The sequence below is a fragment of the Acartia tonsa genome, chromosome 6 (genome assembly GCF_053477335.1).
Source record: "Acartia tonsa isolate MP-2025a chromosome 6, ASM5347733v1, whole genome shotgun sequence".
NCBI classification, from domain to species: domain Eukaryota; kingdom Metazoa; phylum Arthropoda; class Copepoda; order Calanoida; family Acartiidae; genus Acartia; species Acartia tonsa.
The window spans coordinates 42,209,324-42,235,088 of record NC_137265.1 but is presented as its reverse complement, the minus strand read 5'-3'; the positions used below and the strand labels follow the sequence as shown (position 1 = coordinate 42,235,088).

Below are 25,765 nucleotides of genomic sequence, written 5' to 3'. Positions count from 1 at the left end.
AGATTACTATCATTTGTTATGAGGAATCTTAAATTTTGCTATTTTGATTGTATATCTATTAAATAATATTTTAACATTGAGAATGTTTTTTTCTTCTGATTTTGGCAATTGGTATTAAATGTTGTTTTGAAGGCGGAAAGCATGACACATCTGTAGATTCAAATAATACAATGCTTATCTCTTATTTATGAGTATTATATTTTTTTTCGCTAGTTAGTAATTACGTTGAATTAGTATTAAACGTTTTTATTATTACCTAGTTTATTGGTTTTAAGATAAAGGCGTTATTTTAAGATACAGAGTGAATAATAAAATATAGTGTCTTCTATAGGTAACAAGGTAGTTATAAGGTGCTTTTTGATGCATCATATATTGCTAAAACATTATATTAAACTTTGGATACCATTATTACATTCTGATTGGTTGTTCCAAGATATTATCAAGTGCCCATACTACATTGATCACGAGATCTCTACTATATTCACCCCCCCCCCCCCCTCTCATCAAATCAAAAACATATTTATTGCAAATACTTTAAAATGAGTTATTAAATACTTATATAATTTACCTATCTGTCAAAATATGGAATTGAAACATAAACAAAAATTACTAATGTATGTCAAGATTAATACAGCTAATTCATGGATTATGGGATGAAATGTTTGGGCACTGCTAGCTCGAACCATGAATTAAGATCCAATAAAAATACCCAAAGTTTTAGCAAACTAATAGGATAATGTGGTTATAAAAGTTTGGATACAATTTTGATTTACATATTAAAGGATTATTAAATTCCATAGCAGTTAACATTTTCCTTTTTCCCTGAAAAAGTATTTACATTTAAAGGCTTTAAGATGTAATATACATTTCACAGATTATTGCACTTAGAGGTGGTGTGCGTTTACTTCCGCAAATGTTTCACATTAGCAAATCATCAGAACCGCTTATTATTACAATTGCAAATAACGTCTCTTCCCCTTTGAATCATTTCCATCATTAAACCGTAACACCCATACCTCTTCATTTGTTATCATATATTATTGCGAATATAAATCACTTTGGGACACAAAAAATATGCGGAATTGTGTGAATACCCATTCTTTATTTACAGAGTCCTTTATAGAGACGAATTACAGTATAGTCCAAGTTTGCTATTTTTGGGATAGATGAATTATTGGTCATTTTTTCGCGGATTTTTCTTTTTAACTTTTAACTAACATATGACTAGTATAAAAAAACAATTGGCATGGCGGTTGCTGATATAACTCGAGATGATCAGAGAAACATTTAAAAACCTCAAATATTTGAATTGTTAGAAAGATAAAAATCTAAAGCTGTGAACAAAGCATTTTCAAGAATTAAATGATACAATACCTTTCTAGAAATTCTTAGTTTATAAATAAATCTAAAATCAATTTTTTTCATAGTTTTTTTTAATAGCCTTATAGTACTTAAAATGCGTCTATTAAAAATGAATATTCGTTTATATAACATCTTGAAATGACATTGATATTAACTAATTAAGAAATGTAAACAAATTTTCTTAAGGTTTTTACACAAGGACAAAGATATAATACTCAATTCAAGTAAATATTTGATTTTTTAACTTATATTTGCATTTTTTGTCAGAGATTCTATGATAGGGATATTTTAGGTAAGGAAAAACAATTTAGTCTGTTTTTGAGATACATTTTTAAAGCAAATGTGTTATTAATACATGCATTTGTTATCAGTAGAAAAATAGCTTATTTGACAGATGAAAAATTTTGTATCAAAACATCATGACTATGGTTCCACCCCTAAAAGATTAAGCAGGCGACTTAATTGAAGACATACAAATCTACAGTAACTTCAATATCTTGCCTATATTTTAGTATACATTCTAAAATTATGTGATAGGTTTTTAAAAACATTTTTATCAAATTTTTTATACTTACCCTAATTTTTGTTTTTATTATTTTCAATTTTGTATGTTTATAAAATTAGAAATGGTAAGGGTGATCATTTTGGAGATTTCATAATCAAGATATAATATTTACTTAAAATCTTTCTGTCTAGCTAAAATTACAAATACAGACGCCCTATGAAGATATTTAACGAGGTCCAATTGAAATTATCAATTTTTGACCGTAAAAATCTACAATTTGAAGTTTTCATTTTGATAATTTTTTAATTGTGCCTCGTAATACCTACTTATTTTTGGTAAGTTATTTTTTGAAATTTTGTCTTTTTGCTATGTTTCTAATGTCCTTTATATCTTGATTTACGAAATCTTATCTATAAAAACGTATGCCCTTTTTTTTGTAAAAAAATGGAAAAAATTGTTTAAATACTGGAATGAATATAGAGAGTAATATGTACTTGCAGAATATAAAATGAAAAAATGAGAAGAGTAGAAAAATATCTGGGCTCCAGTAAAGAGTGAATTATACACAACAGCAAGACTAATTTTACAAGAAATTAATCAATATAAAAAATAGAAATGTTTTTACCGGCGGCGGCTGTTGTATTTTACGCAACTGCCACACTTGCAAGCAGTGAAATGGCCAGCGTTCAGGTAGGGATTTTTATTTGTATACTCTTTTTCCTTGAGTTCTATAATACACGGATTCCATATGTTATACTTATTTTTAAGCAATGCATTTCTAGATCTATGACACGTCCGTTTGTCGTAGTACTTTAGCTATAATGAGATTTACTCAGCTACTATTAAAGATACCTATATACTTTAAATTTTAACTGATGATTCCCCTTCCCATATATTAATTGTTTAAAATCATTGGCAGTCTTTAAAATATTAATATTTAATATATTTAATATATTATTGACTATTGATTATTATTTGTTTTTCATTTTGATAAAATTTCCTTAATTATATATTTGACATAAGTTTATTTTTTTTATTGGAAAGTTTGTTCGATTTAATGCACAGAAATTATTTTAAAAAGTATTTTAAAATTTCTTCAAAATTTCATTTTTTAGAAATGTATGATAATTAAGCATGAAAATTTTGAATCAGTATTTTGTATTTGATAATTAGTATTTTTAAATCAAATTCTAACGTATTCAATAAATCCTAGCAATTAATAAAAATTGTACATAAAAATACATAAAAACGTTAGATAAGATTTTGTACATTAGTGACTAATGATTTAAATTTAAAATCAAAAATATTTTTTTTTTTGTGATTTTTCTTTACAGGAAAGCTTAATTTTTTTGCTGTTGTCAGCACGTTTTAAATACCTAGATTTCTGACTAAAAAAAATTAAAATAGTACTTTTTACATATTTTTGTGAAGTTTTTAGATGCAAAGCTACTTTGTAGCTCACTGTAAGTCTGTTAGTTCTACATTTCATGAAAACCTTGGGGGATTTGGAATTTTACCTACTTCGTTGCTTTTAAGAAAGACATACAAATTTTCTTGTGAATATTCCCTTTACCATTGAGAATCTCTGTAAAATGTATATAACTCGCTTTTTCCTTAAGTACATTGCAATAGAAATGCTCTTGGAGAATGAAGTTTTTTTTGAAGAAAAATTTATTTGCTTGGTTTTTATTTGAAGTAGACGGCTGAAATGTCTTGTTAAGATTTGCGTGGCCAATTTGGATTTACTCTATGGCTGTTTCTGAGTAATTTTGTTTGATTTTCGCTATTTTTGGAAAGTGTCATCCTTGTTTCTTTCGTGATAACTTTTCTTTCATGATGTATTTAATCAAACTCCTTATGAACCTTATGTCTAACGGTAATACAATCTCACTACGTAAGGCATTTTTGGAATAAAATTTATAGACGTAAAGCTGCTCCATAGGTCTATCCTTTTGTTTGTATGTCAGTCTGTCTGGGTTTTTAACAGAATTAATTTTATAGGTATACAATTTTGTTTTCAGTTGCTAAAAGTTGAGATGAATTTTAAAGATAGATTTATTTTGTTTAGACGGTCATTATTATTAAATCAATTAAAAGCTACACAATATACTGTTATAAAACCATCATCATCGAAATATATAAAGTAGTAAGCATTTTTTGTCTGTCCCGAAGGATCTCGCTAACCGCTTAACCGATATTGTTCTCCTTTACAGTGAAGCTTATTACAGGTCCTGGGAAGGTTTTAAACTATTTTTGGGAAGAGTGACTTCACCCCCTCCCCCCAAAAAATTTTTTTTACTCTTAAAACTCAAATTTAAAATGGGATTATGTCGACTTTTCCCCATCCTACCTTAAGTGCCCCTAGAGGCTTCTAGGGGGCGTAGCCGCTAGTTACTTAAAATTGTATTATTCATGTATTAAAATGTATTTTTAGGATGCTACGTTGGAGCAAGTTGACGAGAAAACAGATAATTACAAAGAGGAAAATGAACATTTTTATCCCAATTATTTTCTTTTATAACAGCCTGTTACTCTATGATATTAAATGTTCGCCTGTCCATCTATTATATAAAGTAGAACGATGTCCGTCTGTCTGTTTGTACCGAAGGATCTCGCTAACCGCTGAACCGATCGGGTTCTCCTTTACAGGGTAGCTTTTCATAGGTTCCGGGAGGTTTATAACTATTTTCTTTTTAAAACTAAAATTAAATAGTGGAGTCGACGATAAACCTTACGGAATTATAAATGAAGACACTCCAACAAGAATTACATCTAATTCAAGATCATCTCCAGATATTAGTCTTGTATCTAACAGCTTAATGGCAACAAGTGAATGGAGTGCAGAGGTAAAACTTTCATCTGACCACCTCCCAATCTTAATTGGGATAAAAGCTTCAATCAAAAAGATCAAATCACAAGACAGACAGTACATTAACTTTGAGAAAGCTGACTGGGAAAAATTTACCGCCTCCACAGAAGAGATCTTTGCCGACGCCTACCATACAAATAATGTACATAAAGATGAAAGATTCTTCAGAAAAACTATTCAAACAGCTGCTAAAAAATACATCCCAGCAGGCAGAATTATGAGAGTTGTCAACGAAATTCCAACAGATGCTCTAAATATGATGGAAGAACGAGACCAAATCAGGAGAAATGATCCATCAGACCCAAGAATCCCTGAATTAAATAACACCCATCAAAAATAAAATAAATGAACATAAAAGAGACAAATGGAAGGAGCACTTAAACAAATGTGAAGCTAATACAAAGAAATTATGGACAACAATAAAAAATCTTACCAAAAAACCAAGCCAACTCAACAACCAAGGCATTAGCTTCAATAACAAGGTTTACAACAATCCAAAGAAGTTAGCCAACAAATTCAATCGCCAGTTTACACCAACAACAAACAAAAAACCTACACAACGATCCAGAAACATTCTTAGGAACCTCAAGAAGAAACCCTCTGATCCTGACGTTAACATCACAGAAACACAGACAGCCAAAGCAATCAAGGCTGCCAAAAATTCTAAAGCTCAAGGACCAGACGGGATTTCTCCTATAATGCTTAAACATCTAGGCCCAAATGGCATAAAATACCTAACCAAGATCTACAACAATGTCGTTAATACTGCTACAATACCTGCCATTTGGAAACAAAGCAGAATCATCGCCCTACTAAAACCAGGGAAACCAGTGGACCAAGGGTCTAGCCATAGACCTATTTCACTACTTTCACCACCTGCTAAAATACTAGAGAGCATACTATTACCTGAAATTACAGCTGCCATTGACCTACCTGACCACCAACATGGATTCCGCAAGGGCCGCTCAACAACAACCGCCCTCAATGACATTAGCCAACACATCACCACCGGACTCAACATGAAAAGGCCCGTCAACAGAACAGTAGCTGTTGCTATTGATTTGTCCAAGGCCTTCGACACGGTTGACCATGATCTTTTGATGGAAGACATCTACAATCTTGAGCTAAATGGTCACATTAAACGTTTTCTCTGTTCTTACATCAGAGGACGTCAAACATATGTGGAATTTCGCGGCTCTAAATCAACATTTAGAAAGATGAGACAAGGGGTCCCACAAGGGGGAGTCCTCTCCCCCCTGCTCTTCAACCTATACATGGCCAAAATGCCACAACCACCTGGCAACATTAAACTGTCTGGCTATGCAGATGACAATACAATCCTGAACTCTGGACCACTATATCAACCCCTTTGTGCCGAGATTAATCAATATCTGAACATCCTAGATGACTGGTTTAAAACCCGCAACCTAATGATCTCACCATCTAAATCGACGGCCACCATTTTCTCTACTTTCTCCAACGACGCCAGCATTGACCTTCCAGTATACATCAAGAATGAAAAGGTACCTACTGTTAAAAATCCGAAGATTTTAGGAGTCACCTTTGACAACATGTTTAAGTTCAGAAAACATGCTGCAGACATCAAAACAAAGGTCAGTTCCAGAAACAACATCATTAAATCGCTATCTGGGACAGATTGGGGCAAGGAAAAGGAAGTTCTTCTTACCACCTATAAAGCAATTGGACAGTCCATCTTTAATTATTGCTGCCCAATCTGGAGTCTAAACTTGGCAGACGACATGTGGGATAAACTCCAAGCTTCCCAAAATACAGCCCTGAAAACTGTTACAGGTTGTCTCAGGATTACAGGAGATGATCATTTACATGCTGAATGTAAAATGATGCCAATCAAGAATCACTGCCAAATGCTGTCAAAACAATTTCATCTGGCAACCAGACAGGATCACCATCCCAACAACAAACCTCTGGTAACAAAGCCCCCTCGGCTTATGAGACATACCTTAGACACAGCATTTGGGGAAGAAGTTAAAAACATGATTCCCCCTGAAGGTCTTGAAAACACTGTTTACAAAAGTCTTGTTAAACAAATCCACACAAATTCCGTCGCCACCACAATTACTAATCTGAAAAACAACAGAGTTCTGAACGAGCCAGCACCTCCTGTTAACAAATCTGAGAAACAGCTCCCAAAAAGAGCAAGAACTATGTTAACTCGCTATAGATCTGGTTTCAGCAATGATCTAAACAGCTTCATCGCCAGAATTCGTGAGGATCCAACACTAGATATATGTCCAAAGTGCAACCAACCCAATCATGATACTAACCACCTCTTTAACTGTGCACAGAACCCAACCAACCTGACCACCAGAGACTTATGGCTGAAACCGGTAGAAGCAGCCAGATTTCTCGGCCTACTTGATGAAAATCAAGATGAAGATGAAAATGGATGAGCGCTGGGCCTGTGGCTAAAACAACAACAACAACAACTACCCTTCCACCCAAAAATAATTCCCCCCCCCCAAAAAAAAAAAATACCTAGGTATATTATTTTATTTTATATCTAAAATGCGAAAAATTTAGTTGATAAGACCCCTTAACTTGGGGCAAAGCCCCTAGAGGCTAGGGGCGAAGCTGCTAGTCTTTAATAAACTATTTTGGGTAAATGTGATTAGATAGACTGCTGATCTTTTGTGAAGATTTCTATGGCCAATGCGCAACTAATTTTACAACCTACTATTTCTTCCATTACGGTACAATATAATGACAATTCTATGTAAGAAGTCTAAATTTTCTCATAAAGGTTCCCATTACTAATATTATAAATTGTTACACTTTTTTTTCAATTTGCTACTTATGGATGTCTTTACCTTTTTTTTTTACTCCTTTCTATTACAATGAAATTAAAGATTAACTTTTCTCTTCTTTGCGAAATAAGTTAAATAAGTTTAGGATTAACTTTTTCTCTAGGTATAGAAATCAATGATTTGATATTTTTTAACACGTAAGATTTGTTTGATAAGAAAATTATATCCCTTACAACCTCTGTAATCTGTATTTTTAACTGCAATTCTTTATATCTTTTCCAGTATGGCCTCCCAACCAATCCTCTGTATCAGAACCGGTACTAAGCATCCTGAAAAATCATATATCGTATTGTATTATAGACAATTTTCTACGAATACTAGTTTTTTTACCCCCGTTGAATTAATCTTAAGATTTTACTTTCCGCGGAAAGCTGTCTATAATAACATGCGACAAAACACTCTTATTATTTTCTATATCCTGTTCTTTGTAGTTTCTCGTGCTGACAAAATCTTCAAAAGCAAATATTTTAAATAAGATAGTTTATAAACCTGGTTAATTTGAATTAAAGAATATCCCGTTACGCGTTTTCCATCGGATAAAGTCTAAATTATAGTGTTTCATAGATATAATAAATGTGGTTTAAATTTCATAAAAATGTTGTTTTTATTGTACCCAGATTGAGCATGTGGACGACAGCTTAGATTTACTAATCTACCTTATTCTTCTAACCATAGGCAATTTATTAGTTTGTTTAATGTTAATTGCTTATATTAGGTGATTTTCCCAGAAGCGCTCTGAGTGAGCACTGCGCGCACCCCATTGAATTAATTTGAAACATTAGGTATGAAATAAGGTGGCGTAGTTTTCTCCTATGCATAACCCCAGCGGGGCCCAATAGAACCTAACTTTATATGAAACCCATTTTTATTAGCAATTAAGATTTTCCTTCATAAAAATGGATTTTAGATTTTTTAAGGAATAAAAAGTTACCGACCATCTTTATTATGAACTATATTTTCCTAACTAATATTTTTTATACACAGCCATTTTGACTACCTGGGTGTTTAAGAAGAAAAGGTTGGCGTACATCCACGAGTCTGGCGTCTCCGTTATCCTGGGTCTCATCATTGGGGCTATTCTCAGATATACTGGCCCTGCTCATCGGTAAGTTGCGCTTTTTTCGCTAATGGACTAACTATTATTCTCCCCACTCCCTCCTAATTTTTTTAGCTTCGAATCATTTAGAAAAGGGTCATCAAAAAATACATGTTATTTCTTGAAAAATTGAACTTTAAAAAGGGGCAATTCAACATTATAATGATGTACCTATATAAAAGCTTTAATGAACATAATTGTGTAATTGTTCGGATAACTGTCATCGTAAGTAAAAAGTAAATCTGTTTTTAAAAGCAAAGCTTTTCTATAATTAGGGTCGGTCCGTACGTCCGTCCGAGATAGTTAGCTTTTATTGGTTAATTTAGGCATGTTAAAATTGTCCTATCGATTTCAAACTTTGCATGGTGATTCCTGTAGTAGCTAGGTACGACTTAGAAAGCGTAGCAACTCTATAATCGTTACCAGAATGTCCGTACGTCCATTTTAAACATGTTGATTTTTGTACTTTTTTAATAACAATTTTTTATGTGATAAAATCATCCGATCGATCTGATTTTTTGATTACTGATTCCTATTACAATAAGGTACAATATTATGAGCGAAGCATCTCTATAATCAAGTATTAAAAATGTCAGTATGTCCTTAAACAGAATTCTGTATTTAACAAGGTTTGCAACAAATTTACGTGTAATTTTGTCAAACCTTTTATTTTCATATTTTGTATATTCAGTTCTGACACTCAACAAAAGTTATATCGTCTGTCATATCGTTTCAGAGCTTCACTTTTATGGATGTTGTCATCCTTGTTTTTTTTATTTTGGAGTTGAACCCTTGGAATATGTATGTATCTCATTGCGTTATGTAGGCTATATGCTTATATTAACTTGATTATAAGTACCTCTGAAGTAATCAAAATATTTCCAATTTGTTCCTAGTTCATTAATGGCAGACGGTACAATATATGACCCAAATTCAACGGGGTAGGAGTTAGATTATGGATTTTTAAGGGGATTTTTTGGCACTGCATTTTTTACCTTAATATTTGAATGGTGGATTTTTACTCAACTCTTGGTAAAGGGTATAACTAAGTACTATCTTACGACGCCTAACTTTTATTTACCAAATTTCAATAATATCTAGGATATATAAGTATTTTACCTAACCGCAGCCGATTATAAGTAGTGTTTATAAATAGCTTTTCTTTTCGTGATAACTTTTTTGTTACTTAGAAGTTTTATGTAAATACGATTTTAATTTTATTTAAATCCCCTAAAGCCTATATGATAGCCCTTGGTGAGTTGTTTCTTAAGTTTTTGTTTATCTTTTTCAACTTTTTGTTGTTGATTTAAGTTCTAGCTAGAAGAAGAAATATAGAATCTGAAAAATAATTTTGCTTTGATTGTTTCTAAGAAACTATATTTCATCTTGTTAATATTGAAAATTTTATATTTTTCGCACAATTGTTGGAAGTTTAATTTATTTAAGTGCAGAAAGGTTTGGTAGTTTTTAAATATTTTTTTTCTTCCATGCACCAAACCTTTACTGTTCTTGAATTTGAGTTTGATTTGCTGCTGCACAACAAGTGTTTTAATATCTATAATACAAAGGAGAGTGATGTCTGTCCGTCCGTTCGTCCCTTAAGATCTTGTCACCAGCTGAATTAGGTTATGCTTTTCAGGGTTTGTATACCAACTTGTGCCATTTTTAGCTATTTTTTGTTGGAGGGGGGGGGGGGGGAGAAACTCCTCCCTAGCAAAAGGGGCAAAGATATTACAAATTTTTCTTCCAAAATAGTTTCAAACATTCATCTTGTATATGCATGGAGAGTATCAAAATGGAATAATCAAAGCTTGATCAATTCCCTATATCAACCAGTGAACCATTCATAACCTATCTCTACGAGACATTTGAAAAATATGTAACCTAGCCTAAATGAAAAATATAGCATCACCAATGTAATAAGTTTAAATTTATTTGAGAAATATAAACAAATTGGAGAAATGGTTATGAGTTGTCTACTGGAAAAACAAGATTTTTTCGTTTTGTTTGACACGATGAAGGGGGACGGGCATTTCTTGCTACCTTTGTTTTTATTACACGTGTGATTAATTTACACTTATTACAATTTTATGTGTAAAATAGACAAATATATTTGGTAAGTAATGCCAATTTCTTTTTTATTTTTGGATTGTTAATATTTATTCAGATTTTTAGCTTTAACTTGTAATTATTGATTCAGGATCATAAGTTGGAACGTGGTGCCCACAGGACCTAAAGCTAATCCTGGAATTCCTCCAAATATGCTCAAAATGAACATCAGGCAAATATAAATTTTCCCCTATTTCTATGGCAATCATTAGCATTTAAATAACCTATCAAAAGCTACTGTGAAAACACGACGAAACCCGCCACTTCGTTTTCTTTCCATGATCCAAAGTTTTTTTTTAATCACAACTTACCAATAATTTCTCGCTAATTAGGTAAAAAGTTATTCTACACTAGCATTACATTTAAGAAATTAAAATCTAAACCCTTTTCCGTCCACGAAATGAATTGCACAGAAATTTAAAACTTTACATTTTCTATTCCTATTCTCTAGGTTCACTAATGTTAGTAGATAACAAAAAGTTTTAATGACGTAGGGGTTAAAAGATACTTATCATTTTACATTTACATTTTGCTTTCATTGACGGTTTCCCTAAAAGTGCTTAGTTAAGCACATAAACCTATTTTCCTTTTCCTATTTTTTATAATCAAATTGAAATTAAAGAGTTGTTGGTGCTATACTTCAGGTCAAGTTTTATTTGTATTGGGTACATTTTTAAATAACGGTTGGGGGCCCTATGCTCGCTAGGCACTTAGGGGTAAAGAACTTACCTATTAATTAAAAATGATGGCAAAAAAACTCAATTTACATTCCATTGCAAAAACGCGATATTTGGTTTAAGTAAATAATCATTTATTTAGCTTTTTTCAAACATTCTGATTTAAATGATACCGTGAAAAAATTATATGATGGGCTATTATTATTAAGATTTAAATATTTATTTATGCTAAATTTTGTTTGAATAAATAACTCATTTAAAACCATCAATTAGGTATAGAATGACACAGCAATTTTATGTTAATAATTTTGATATTTACCATTAGTAATCTGACGTACACCTACACATATTCAAGTCCGGAGAGCAACATGAAACCAGAAGATCTAACAGACATACAGGTAATAATAAGTATCCTAATATAAAAGTAATAGGATGTTTGTCTAATTATCTCTTTTTTTTTACCATTAGACCTCTCCAACAACTGAACCGATGTGGTTCTTCTTTTCAGTGAAGCATCTGATAGTTTTAGGGAATGTTGAAAACCATCGACGGCGTTTTCCTCTTGAAAATTTGAGTACCATCCCCCCCCCCCCCCCCCTCGACAACGAACAACTATTTTAGTTTAGGTTAGGTAAGGTTATAGGCTAGGGAGCCGAGCGCTGCGGCTAGGCGGGCAAGGGGGCCGAGCTCTGCGGCTAGGCAGACAGGGGGGCCGAGCGCTGCGGTTAGGCAGGCAAAGGGGCCGAGCGCTGCGGTTAGGCAGGCTAGGGAGCCGAGCGCTGCGGCCAGAGTTGTTCGTTGTCGGGGGGGGGGGGAATACTCAAATTTTCAAAATTGAAAAAAAATTCTAAGAGCATAATACCCCATCGACCCCGGAAAAAATCATTTTTTTACTTCTTACTAACACTAAAATTGAAAGTGAAAGTTCGAAATCGCTCCTCCCTTCCTCACTTGACCCTAGGCCCTAGGGGCGTAGCTGTTAGTGTAGTATAAAGTACTAGGTATATTTAAGTGTAAGAACAACTTTTTTTTCGAGTGGTGCACTGAGAAATAAGAAATTAGGTATAAATTCCAAAGAAATATTGATAAACTTAAGAATGACATACTTGATCAGTAGCAATAGACTATATAGCTATAGTGTTTATAATAATAAAACTATTAATTACAACTTTTTAGGAGAAGGCAACGTTTGATCCCGAGATATTTTTCTATCTTATTCTACCACCCATAATCTTCAATGCTGGATATTCTATGCGCAAGAAACATTTTTTCCACAACATTGGGTCAATTCTTACATTTGCTTTGCTAGGTAAACAAACTTTTACAGTCGTTATGTGCCAAAGTAGTAGGATATTTGTGGTCTACATGGAATTTTGAACTTTCTTAGCTTTATGTATCAGATAAATTATCTATTGGGTCTTGTATGACTGTAAGTTAACCTGAAAGTAATTTTTTCTTGAAAACTAATACCTATTGTTTTAATTTAAATTCATTTTTTTTTAAATTAAAATGTACAATTTTAGGAACCGTGATATCAACCTTTGTGATAGCCTTGATAATGTGGGGGGTCACGCAGACCATGAAAATTAAGATGACCTTTCTTGAGACCCTACACTTTGGCTGCATCATCTCTGCCACAGGAAGGATTTCTTTTAAGAAAAAAAAAGAATGAAAACAGTAATGTTAGATGCAATATTAATTAGATTTTCAATGCTTGACGTAATCTTCCTTATATCTAAAGCTACATATTATTTTGATTAAAAAACTCTATTTTTACGGTTACTATCCTTTATAAAAAGATTATTGTGCTGTGTTTTTTACCATTATTTACCAAAACTAGAATTTCACGCAAAGGATTTTTGGAGGATTTATTATCCTTTGTTAATATTTCTTTATCCATCTTTGTTATTAACCAATAAAAAAAGTTAATAAGACAGGAAAACTGAAGCAACTAAGCCATAATTCTGAAAATAAATCCTTATATAGATCCAGTAACAACCCTGGCTATATTTACAGATCTTAATGTGGACCCCACACTAAATGGTTTAGTCCTAGGTAAGACAAGATATAAGATTACTATTATTATGTTAATTTGACCAAAATTGGGTTTAGTAACATAGAAATTTATTATGTAAATTGTAAATTTGCTCCATATTGGCGACTGGCTGAATATACACGGTATTATAGTTGTTAAAGTATGCCTGAAGTGTTTTATGACTTCCAGAAAGCATTTGATACTTGATTATTAGCTTTAGTCAGGCGGAAAGGATTTCAACTTTTCTTTCACTTACAACATATTATTTCAAGGTGAAAGTTTGTTGAACGATGCTGTTGCTCTTGTCCTTGTTGGTTCTCTAGAGGATTATGGAAAACTTTTCAACACTTCAGGTAAACAAGTAAATTAAATAATAAAATAGCCTAAAGCTGCCCGGGGAACTATGTGAAGTTTTCTTCAAATGGAAAACTTAATCGATTCAGTGGTTACCCAGATTTTAACGGACAAACAAAGAAATCTAACTACTATAAACAATGCCTTTTTAAACGCCTTTGATAGTTAGTTTTGTGAACAATATAATAGAGCATTCCAAAACATTTATTTGACAACTGATAATAGGGGGGGAAATTAGTGTTCTATTGAATAATAAATTAATAATTTTAATCATTCAACTAGAATCTGATGCGACACAAGTGGCGGCCATATTCAAAGCAATTCTTCATTTCTTCTCAATTTTCTTTGGATCTGTTGGTCTCGGAGCTTTGCTAGGCGTCATCACAGCTATTCTTACCAAGGTTTGTAGTTTTTAATAGCGACGCTACTCTATTAATCACCATTTGTCGTTTATGTATGATAATATTTATTCTTGTATTTCATTTACACTTAACATCTATGATTAATATTTTACTCCATTTTGATATAGGTATATTATTGAATATTCAATTAAATGAAGTATTTACCAATTTATATAATAACAAAATGAAAATATCCTCCTATATTCTTCAAAATTTCATTAATCTACCAAAGAAGGTATTTCGGTTATCATATTTTTATTGGAATAAAGCTGATTTATTATATTTTTATTTCTATATTTGATAAATCATTTAAACCAACTTTAAATATTATTGTGATTATTTTAGTACACCCATATTCGAGAATTTCCAATTTTGGAGACAAGCTTGTTCTTCGTGTTATCCTACTCTAGCTATCTACTTGCAGGTAAGCAAATATTTTTCATTTCAGGGGAGAAAGGGCATTTATCAGAAAGTGTAGTAAAATAGTTCAGGGGGGATTACCGCTACGTGATTTCCCTTTGCATTGCCCAACATAACCTAACCTTACTCAAAGTGAAAAACCACTCCTAATAATTTTCAATTTATTTTAAATAAGGGTAGGCATTGGCAGGGACGTCCAAGCTTTTCATTTTGAGGGGGTGAAATGAGGGTTTTGAGAGGGATAATCCAATATATTTTCTTAATTTTGAGTGGAGTATACGTCCCTTTAACGTTAGACGTCTTTGTGCTCGACTATGCACTTTGTGGGAAACCGCACATATTTCCAAAGAAGCTCCATACCACTTATCTACTGAACTCCAATCAATACTAAAAATCTAACCTCCATTTTTATTGCAGAGGTTGCCCAGATGTCTGGAATTGTATCTGTTCTGTTCTGTGGAATTTGTCAGGCCCACTATACATTCTCAAATCTTTCACAGGTATTTTCTCTTTTTGATTGGTAGAAAAGTTGCAGCTAAAATTATATTTTTATGTTATAACTAGTGTTTAAAAGATGGGTTAGAGGGGATGTAGATTGATCCCTCCCCCCTTCTTTCACGTGTTTTTAAAAAGATTAAGGGGGGGAGGATAATTTTAGACTGTAAAGGAAAGCTTTAACAGTCCAGCAGTTATCGAGATAATTTTTACAGACGGACAAACAAACTTATTATGCAATTATTTTTCAATATGATTTTTTTCTCTAGGAATCAAAGGTTCGAACCCGACAACTGTTTGAACTTCTGAACTTTTTAATGGAGAATTTTATCTTTTCCTACATTGGTGTCAGCATGTTTACTTTCAGGTTCGTTTTCTATTATTTCACAAATTCACAACCATAAAATGATTTTTTAAAATTTAATATCTTATTTTTCGCTTTAAAAAAGTAATATTATCAACCCAAAATATGTAAATGATTAGGAATATCTTAGTATAAATAAACTAAAACCAAAAGATGTGATTTTTTCAGGCGAAGTGGGGCTTTGAAGCAAAGGCCCTTCACTTATTTTGAAACAAAATTACAAAGGAAGGGGGGAGGGGGGTTGGAATTATTGTTTTATTATTACTTGAGGTTAGGTTATATTGATTGGATTACTGATATCCCCGCAGAGTTTTGTTTGAAGCAACCATTGACAAAAAAAATTTTCTAGTCGGCATCGGTTTGAGTTTTTGTTTATCGTGGGAGCCCTTTTCGCAATCGGAGTTGCCAGGGCACTCAATATCTATCCACTCTCATTGCTACTCAACATTGGAAGGTAAGCTTTTTAAATACATCTATATTTGATACGTCCGACTACTATCTTAAGCTTAAAATCTCGTTAACTTCTTGGCTTTTGAAGTTCTATTTTGCTTTTTCTAGGAATATGCCCATTGCACTTACAAAAGTTTTATAGATTCTTCTTAAGGGAACAGACTTAGGGTTGTGACAAATTGTTAATATTAAGTGAAAGATATACCTACTGTTTGTTAATCATTGAATCAATGCATAGTACTATTCAGATCTATTAAGCTAAAGAGCCCTTATTTAGATTTAGCTTTTAAAAGTGTATTTCAAAATTGTCATATTTCTTATTAGATTTCTTCCAAAGTTATGTGGCGTTTTTATGATTGTATTTTCTGAGACATGTCAATTTGATATTTACAATTATTTTAGAAAGAACAAGATACCGTGTAATTTCCAGCATATGATGTGGTTCTCTGGGCTGCGTGGAGCCCTGTCATTTGCACTTGCCATCAAAAATACGGTCACTGAACCTAGACAGGTAGGAATAACCTTCTGTAACTTTGTATCTTGTGTTGACATTCCTTAAAATAAAGTAACAGGAACTCTCTCTGTCCGGCTTTGTGTACCGAAGGATCTCGCTAACCGCTGAACTGATACAGTGTAGCTTTTCATTGGTCCTGGGCAAGTTGCGAAAACCTCTTTAGTATATTAAACCACATTATTTAGAATCTTTATCTCTAATAAGACACTATTCTAATAATGATTAAACTTATTTTATATTTTATTTAGATATTCCTGACTACAACATCACTTATTGCCATATTCACAGTCATATTTTGCGGTGGTCTCACAAGCCCTCTTCTCAAATTCTTAAAAATTCCTATTGGAGTAATACAAGAAGATTCTAACGGAGACACCCTACCTGACAGAGATGGATATGAGGAACCGGAGTCTGAATCACAGAGAACTCCGACACAGGTGAACAAAGTCTCTTGTAGCAGAGGTACCCTACAAGTCTTTTGTCTAGATTTTTAGTAGGTTGAAAAGGTACCAATCATGAACAGTAAACACCTCTTTAATTATAACTCCTTATTGTAATATCCAAAAGTACCTGAACATTCTTAAGTATATGTGTTTAGTAATTGCAATTTCAGAGATCTTATATACCATAATTCATAACTAAATTAAATCAAAAGAAGCTTCGGATGCTAAGTATCGAAATTCTTTGTCTATGTTCACGAATAGTCTTCTTAAAATTTACAATTGTTAGGTACGACGAAGTGTGCTGGCACGAAGCTGGAAGTCTGTAGATTCTGCTGTACTGAAACCTCTTCTCACTCACAGCAGGCCTACACTCATGGTGAGATTTCATATTCGCAGATAACCTCTAGAGGACGAGATATACCTTTTTTTTGTTGGATAAACAATACTTTGCCAATAAAGTGCATGATTACGCTGCCAAACGTTATTGATTGCACGACCTTTTGTCTGGATGTCCTAAATGTTTATGGCAATAAGTTGCGCCTGTTTTTAGCCAAGATCCTACTCTAATTTTTGATGTCACGAACCTGATATAGCAGTAGTATGTCCAAATTTGCACGAAGAACATATGTCACATCCATCCCATTCGAGAAATTTAAGAATCTATACCTTTGTGAGATCTAACCAGACTAAATAACAATCATCTAAAGAATTTAGAACATTTTAGGTATAAACGATTTCAGGTGTTTTAGATTTTACTGAACATTTTACAGATAACCTCTCCATTCATTTATTTTTTTAGGATTATGTTTTTTTGTTTGTAAGAGGAGGTTGGAGAATATAATCTTTTGTCAATGTAATAATTTATTTTTTAACTCAGGGTTCTTGGAAGGATACCTATGAAGAATGGGAATAAAAGAGAAAAATCCGCGAATTTTTTAGTTTATCTTTTTTCTTTAATAAATGTTATTGACTATATACCTTCAGAAGAATGGGAGGGACATTCTTTTTAGAGCTCTCGTAAATCAATGTACAAAGGACACTTAAGAAACAACATAAATCTATATCCTTATGGAAAAAGGACTTTTATGCCTTGATTACGAGATCTCCTAAAAAAATTATTCCTCTCTATTAAACCTTTATAAAACAAGTATGTCAACATCCATTAAAGTTATGCTTGCTCATCAAATCAAACTGACTAACAAACATTACAAAATATAGAGTGACTGCACTTTTAATATTAAAGAAAAATAGTTGTTGGATCCTTATTGTTCTAGGACTCACAATTTTACATCTGATAAGGATTATAGAAATTCTTTTTACATATTTTACTAAGTTTTTCGAAAATAATACATAGTTTAAGATTTATAAGACAATTCTAACATGGCTTAATGCTATCCGTTACAAACCTACATACTGACAGACCTATCCTAATTATAGGAAAGCTTCGCTTTGAAAAGTTTGCTTTTTAAAACTTTGCTTTTATAGGCATTTATTTTAAAAGTATTAAGTTTAGACGCTGTGATATTTTTTTTCAATGGATAATAACAAAATTGCGTTTGATTAACCATTTTAATATATTGATATTTATGTGATATTTAACTTTAGTCTTTTTTTATCATAAAATCTTAAATAAAAATCGTAAAGAAGGATTGACTTGAAAACTGTAAAGAAAAGAAACAAAGTATTAAACTTTATGTATATTTACATTAATTCAATTCTAGTTATTTTCAGATAGAAATTATGAAAAATGTTAAAATGTGTCATTAAGTTTTGTTAGTTCCTAAACATAAATGTTTTGTTTTAATCAATTTCTGTAATTGTAGATATAAATTAGGGTTGGTAATCCGTCCAATTTTTGGACCGGATTCGGATTTTGACAAAAAAAACGCCCAAAAATGAAACGGATTATTCCGTGGATTCCAGATTCTTATTTTTTTTGACGGATTCAGGATTCTAGCAAAATTTTAAAAGGCCCTTTTAAATAATTAAGGGATCAAATTTTACCGGGTACTGGGAGAATCTAAAGCTGCGTTTTATCATATTTTTATAGTAGCTTTTCTCTTATTTCTAGATCCTACTGCGGCCAAAATGACTTTGTTAAAAATTAAAATATATATTCAGACTCAACTCAAAACGCTAATTTTAGCCTAACAATTAACAATCCGAATTCACTATTAAAAGAACGGATTCGGATTCTGGATTCCAAAATTATCCAAAAGTTGGACGGATTCGGATTGCCAACCCTAATATAAATAGTTTCATCCCAACGGGCATACACCACTCTAATTTAAATTATTTTACCTCCCATTTTTTTATAATAACCATTTAGCAAAGCAAAATGTAAAAAAAAGATGATAATGTGTAGGTACTTTTATCCATATGTCTGTTTTCTTAATTCATGACATTACCAAAGCATTTGATTTATTTGAAAGGTGTTGTCCGTTTGGAGCTTCCTATTACCTTTTGCTCAAAATACAAACAACATTTTTTTGATACCTACTTTTTTCGGCGAAAGCGTTGGTTCTGCAGCCGTTTTATCACAGTTCCACATTATACCTCTTGAAAGCAACTGCCATGCTAAATTTCAGTGATGTAACTCTTTTTTTTAGTTGAGTTCCTTTCACTTTTAGTTTTGGTTTCAAAAAGTATCACACCCGCCTTCCCCCTTAGTAAGTCTTTCTTTGTAATAAAAAATCGAAAAAATTGCATTTTTAAATTTTAGTCACCCAAAAGAAACCATATGAAAAAAATTTAAATTCTAAATCAAAGAATTTTGGATGTAGTATTGTAAACTATCATTATTACAATTTAATTAGATGCAAACTTAAGACATTTTTAAGACACTTTAAAGACAAACTTGATATTATATAATTTTAGGATACTATATTATATATTGGATGAGACTAGTAGCAAGATATCTGACTTCAGTGGAATAATACTGGATATTATATTAAGGATACAATGCAATAATAATGGATATTATATTAAGGATACAATGCAATGGATGGGACCAGTAGCAAGATATCTGACAACAATGGAATAATACTGGATATTATATTAAGGATACGATGCAATAATAATGGATATTATATTAAGGATACAATGCAATGGATGGGACCAGTAGCAAGATATCTGACTACCAGGGTTTCGGATCCGCATTGATTGTATACGGATCCGGATCCTCAAAATTTGGTCAGTGCGGATCCGGTTCCGGATCCTTGACGATAAAAATAAAATCACCAAATTTTTCAAAAAAAAATTTATTCTTTAATTCGAAGTCAAAAATACTTTTAATTTTCAAGTCTGAACCTAAACCTTAATGATTGGCTCTCATCAAGAGAAAGTCTGAGATTTTATATAAATTTAGGTAGATTTTTCCATTTTTTCCGCATTTTTTTTAGTCCAAGGATCCGGATCCGAAACCCTGCTGACTACAATGGAATAAAACTGGATATGATATTAAGGATACAATGCAATAATAATGGATATTTTATTAAGGATACAATGCAATGGATGGGACAAAGATATCTGACTACAATGGAATAATACTGGATATGATATTAAGGATACGATGCAATAATACTGGATATTATATTAAGGATACGATGCAATAATAATGGATATTTTATTAAGGATACAATGCAATGGATGGGACCAAGATATATGACTACAATGGAATAATACTGGATATTATATTAAGGATACAATGCAATAATAATGGATATTATATTAAGGATACAATGCAATGGATGGGACCCGTAGCCAGATGGTTGACCACTGAAGAACAGATGACTGGAGATTCTTCACTCAGGTGAGTTCCTTTATATGTGTCTGTGTAGTAAATTTTCAGGTATGGAGGGGACATTGGACTGTAAATTAAAATAGTAACCAAGGTTTTATAACTACCTATGTTATTTATTCGATGGTTCAACAACTTTTATGTAATTTCGATTGGTTGATTTCAAAATTGCAGTGTCCAATCATCATTGGGGAATGTATATCAATTTATCGTTCACTGTCTTATTCCTTGATATACCTGAGTGTTCTTTTGTATAAAAGAAATAAGTCAGATGAGCTATAGGAAGACAGGGCATTTTTTTTAATAAGTTTTACGTCCCTACTCTATAAGAACGTCAGCTTATTCTTGTATTGTTAACAGAGATGGTAAAAAACCAGGTTTTTAAAAATAAAAGAACAAACCAGTTTGGTTTCTTGGTTTAAACTAGTTTTTTTAATAATATCTAAATTATAGGCCTGCCCCCCCCCTTTTTTTACCCCCTCCCTCTTTTTCTCACTCCCCAAACGGGGGGTGCCCAAATCTGCCCAAATGGACCCGAAAAAGGGCAGCCCAAAACCGCCCGCCCGATTTGATAACTCTGGCTGATACGGTAATTTAGGTTTTTGACAGTTATTTACTGTATTATTTACGTTATGAAAAGATATAACCGGAAAGATAGGCATTTGTATAAATATTTTTTAAAAAAAACATCCCCACCTTGTTTTTTTTGGTTTAAACCAAGTGGTTTTTTATGCCATCTCTGATTGCTAACTGTAGCTTTTTTTTCGGTGACTAGAATTTAGCCTGAAAATACCAGGGTGTCATACTTAATCCTTTAAAATAATTGTAACCGCATTTAATCAATCGAACCACTCACACACACGGCGTAAGTTTTTAATTGAAAACATTTTAAGGGGAAAATAAAAGTTCGCTTGTATAATACTTATTAGTAAAATCATAAAATGAATCTTGTTAAAATTATAGTGAAAATGAGTCAGAGCCAAATCAGGGGGAAAATGGCTCATTTTAGTTACTTGCGATTAAGTTGTATAGGTAATGTAGTTCAAATATTTTATTTCAATTATGCATATGCTTATTTCTAGCTTTAATTCATTTTTTCTATATATCTACCTAATGCTTTGACAAAGTTTTGAGTCCAAATTATTGAATTTTTTTATCTTTGTTACATAATACATATTACATATACGCATCTTCAAAAAGTTTGAAATTTAAATTAGTAAGTACCTAGACAAAAAAAAAATGAACTGTTTTTTGAGACTACTATTTCAGGGAGGGAGGGGACTTTCGGCAGTTTAATACACTAGTCCCCAAAGTTTTATAATAAAGTTTTTTTATTCGTTAGCTCAACAACTTTGGGAATTGTATTGCATTTTCATTGGTTGGTTCATTAAGTTGAGTGTTTAAACGTTTCATCCTCAAATTGTATCCCCAGAAGGGGATGATTTTGTGTATCATTATTGTTAAAGTACATCAATTTATTGGCCATTGTCCTTTAGATCCCTGCTTTCATTTTTTTGTTCTAACATCCTTCCCTTTGCATAACAAGGTTATAAAGTTTTTGGGGAAATATTCAACTCTGGGGGGGTTGGAGGGATGCATTGAACTGTAAATTTTTCAAATGTTCTCTTAATCGATGGCTTACAAACTTTGGGTACTTTTGTTAAATCTTACTTGCAGTGTCAATAATTTTCCACCAATTATTTTAATCTTCAGGGAGAAAATTTTGTTTTAATTTTTTATTGCCAATTGTCTTATCCCCCAAGACTCCTGAAATCATTAAACCTATCTTAATTTTAGGGAATATGAGCAATTTGCCCGGGCAGAAAGAAAAGGATTACCCACGACCACGACTACTAACAACACAACAGATGATGAGAACACACTCTCCCACGGGGACTGACACACAAACACAAATCAATACAAACCCTATCAGGCACTGGATGGCTGAAAAAATAATAATTCACATTATGGCGTTTTTTCAACACTGATCTTTGAGGATCTTTGGCAGCTACATAAATTTAAAAAACCCCTGGGGGAACTAAATTTTGTGAAAGGTTTTCTAAATGCATTATAAACTAGTGCCATTTTTAGTAAGGTACCTACTATTTAATTAAAATAGAAATCCAAGAAAATCTACAAAAAGTTAATTTCTAAAGCAGATTACAGTTTTAGGTATTTTAAGATGATTTATAAAATTCAGATTAGCAATTAGATACCAAAAAAGACATTAATAAAAAGACAGTATTTTTAAATTAATACATATCTTTTTACTTTGGGTAGAAAAAAGTGAACAATCCATTTTGTTACTGGTATAATAGAATATTTGTTGTGTTAAAATTAAAATTAAAGAAATTAAAAGTATGCTTTTATGATTATTTTAGAGCTTTAAAAAGATGTGCATTAGAATACTTATATCATTTAAAGTATGAACGAAAATTTTTAAAAATATTATTACCTAGTGTTTGAAGTAGAAAATAAAATTAGGCAAAATCTCTTACTTTCTAGAAGGGAAAGGCTGTTGAACTGTAAATTATATTGATAGGTAGGTATTTAAAGTTTAAATAGTCAAATTATTTTGTTGGCTCTTAAACTTTCATTTTTATTAGTTGGTTACAAACTTGTTGTGTTTAAACTTTTTAACTGGTAATAAGATTCCTGATATACAAAAAAAGGGTAATTTAGTTTTTTATTATTGGGCATTTATATAAATCTATCGTCCATTGTTTATCCCCCTCTGGATAGGGGTCTCATACTGGCAAAATAAGAGATTTTGCCTAATATTGATCATGACCTAATATATGTAAAATGTACCTTTATTTATCTTATATAAAATTAAAACAAGTTGGAAATATTAATTATGGTCTTTTTAACCACCTTAATAGTTATTTATCGCATCGTATAATAGACAACTTTCCGTGGATATTAAAATGAAAAATTATAGATTTAAACCAGTTTGTTAAATGGCCGAAGGCCTGGTTTAACCATTTTATTGATTTTGTTTAAAATTCTTGAGATATTGTCTTTAATACGATGCTATGCATGATTTTTTAGTATGGCTAAGTACCGGTTCTAATCCAGCGGATACAAATAGCTTTCGAAGCAATACTGAAAAAAGCCTTTAAAGTTTGGTTTTAATAAGACCCATCTGCGTTTTTTCCAAATTGATCCAAAAAAATTAGTATTTTAAAATTTTGATGTAATCTCATTGTCAAATCTCGGAATTTTTTGATTTTAGAAATCATATTTATGTAAATTAGTGTGTTTATTGTGTTATTGAGAGCTTTATAAGTTTTATTGGGTGGTTTCCCTCTAACTGCATAGTCGAGCAAAAAAACACTATCTCATTTTGAGTTAAGTTATATATAAGGAGTGTGCAGTGTGCCGTAACCCAGCGGGGCTACCTAGAACCGAATTTATCTAACCTAAATTAGATAAAATTAGATCCTAAACTTTTCTAACATGAATATTAAATTGTAAAACGAAGGGATAGTTCAATGAATAAAAATCTTAAAGTATAATTTTCTTAAGAACGTGTGTGAGTTTGTTTTAAAAGTATAGGAGGAGACTTCTTCATTTTACACCATTTTATAAACTATGGTTTTCCTTTAGAAACCGTTAGGACGGAACGTGAAATTATCGTCTGCTTCGCTACTAATAGATGTTTTCATCCTTGTTTAATAACCAAACCATAGTAATAAATATCTTTCATGGGAATATCCCTTTAGAAGATCAAAGATTAGGAAAATTATCTTCACACTGAAATTTAATAATAAAGCTCTCATTTTAATTTTATTTTCTATATTTCTTTGGTAATGTGATTTATGTGATAGATATTTTAGTCTGATTTATTCAAAAGTTTTTTTTGTACTTAATTATATGATATGTATTATGTTTGATTTTAATTTTATTATATTATAATATTTATATTAAATATTTGTATTTATATGCACGTGGAAATGTTTGGTTAAAATTGTAAAATATTTAATTATATTTTTTTTTAATCTTTATGGGATGTGTTCTAAAACTTTAAAAAACATGTACCACTTTTTAAAACATATTCTTTCCTTTAAATCAGAGTCTTTTTATTCCAAGTTTAAGAGAAGGAATAAAGCTTCCACTGAAAAGCTTAGCGGAGGGGTTAAAGACTAATCGACCCCCCCCCCCCCCCCCCCAACCCCCAAAAAGCTCAGATGTTCTTAGGCTTATCACAGCAAACACATTCCAAATAAATTTCATCACAAAAAATATATATTGTATGTTAATATTATTATTATAGGATTTAGTCAGAAATAAGAATGTCTTTTTCCACCATCTTACAGACTGCTAGTGGCTTTTGGATCGCTGTCAGCCTTTAAAATGTTTGAAAAATGCTTTCCTTTTCTAACTTTATTCTGATTATAAATTCTAGATTGTTGATTATTCAATGTTTTATTTTGATTTTTGAATTTTATGGATGTTAAATTTTATTATTTTAGCTTTTATTATAAATTATGAATGGAATAAAAAGTATTTGAAGTAAATCTTTCTATTTTTTTCAACACGCAATGTGTGTTCTAGAAAGCTTCGCCTCTTTCACTCTGTAAGTATGAATGAAACTAAAAAATAACCGATCGCTTCACTCTTTTCAATATAAACCCTACAGTTTTGGTCAAAAACTAACAAAAAATGACCAAAATCATGTTCAAGCAATGACAATTAGAAAACATTATTGATTTTGATTTCTACTTACCTCTCCTGAGCACTACAGCTCGAATCCTATCCCTTGTGGAGAATTTTTACTTACATGGAGATTAAAAATCAACAAATCGTCTTCAATGCTATAAATCGTGTAGATAGACCCTATACGTTTTAGATGGGGCATGTAAAGACCTTTCTATAGACACCTTAACCAGGTTTCTAACTCAATCCTAGCCAATTTGGCATAAAAAAGACAGACCCATCAAACATTGAGACATGAAAGGTCTCTCTAGTCCTTGATGTTTGACAGATTTTTCTTTTTGATGCCAAAATGGCTAAAATTGTGTTA

At 31.8% G+C, this 25,765-nt stretch overlaps 1 protein-coding gene across 7 annotated transcripts; it reads left to right on the top strand.

Moving 5' to 3' along the window:
- The first annotated feature begins 85 nt into the window (after positions 1–85).
- Positions 86–25,259, top strand: Nhe3 (Na[+]/H[+] hydrogen exchanger 3). Of its 7 annotated transcripts, none has more exons than XM_080164932.1 (22): positions 86–191; positions 1,588–2,557; positions 4,302–4,349; positions 8,200–8,257; positions 8,567–8,687; positions 9,575–9,619; positions 10,879–10,959; positions 11,790–11,862; positions 12,641–12,773; positions 12,988–13,104; positions 13,451–13,519; positions 13,772–13,852; positions 14,136–14,254; positions 14,600–14,678; positions 15,092–15,174; positions 15,439–15,536; positions 15,883–15,987; positions 16,386–16,494; positions 16,746–16,934; positions 17,227–17,316; positions 20,675–20,751; positions 22,537–25,259. In XM_080164932.1, exons 2-22 carry the CDS (start codon positions 2,483–2,485, stop codon positions 22,637–22,639), a joined length of 1,953 nt encoding a protein of 650 aa, XP_080021058.1. In that variant the 5' UTR covers positions 86–191; positions 1,588–2,482; the 3' UTR covers positions 22,640–25,259. The 7 variants fall into 7 exon arrangements, with proteins under 7 accessions (XP_080021058.1, XP_080021057.1, XP_080021056.1 ...); XM_080164931.1 differs by having other exon boundaries at positions 88–212; XM_080164930.1 differs by having other exon boundaries at positions 113–212; positions 1,562–2,557.
- The last annotated feature ends 506 nt before the right edge of the window (positions 25,260–25,765 follow it).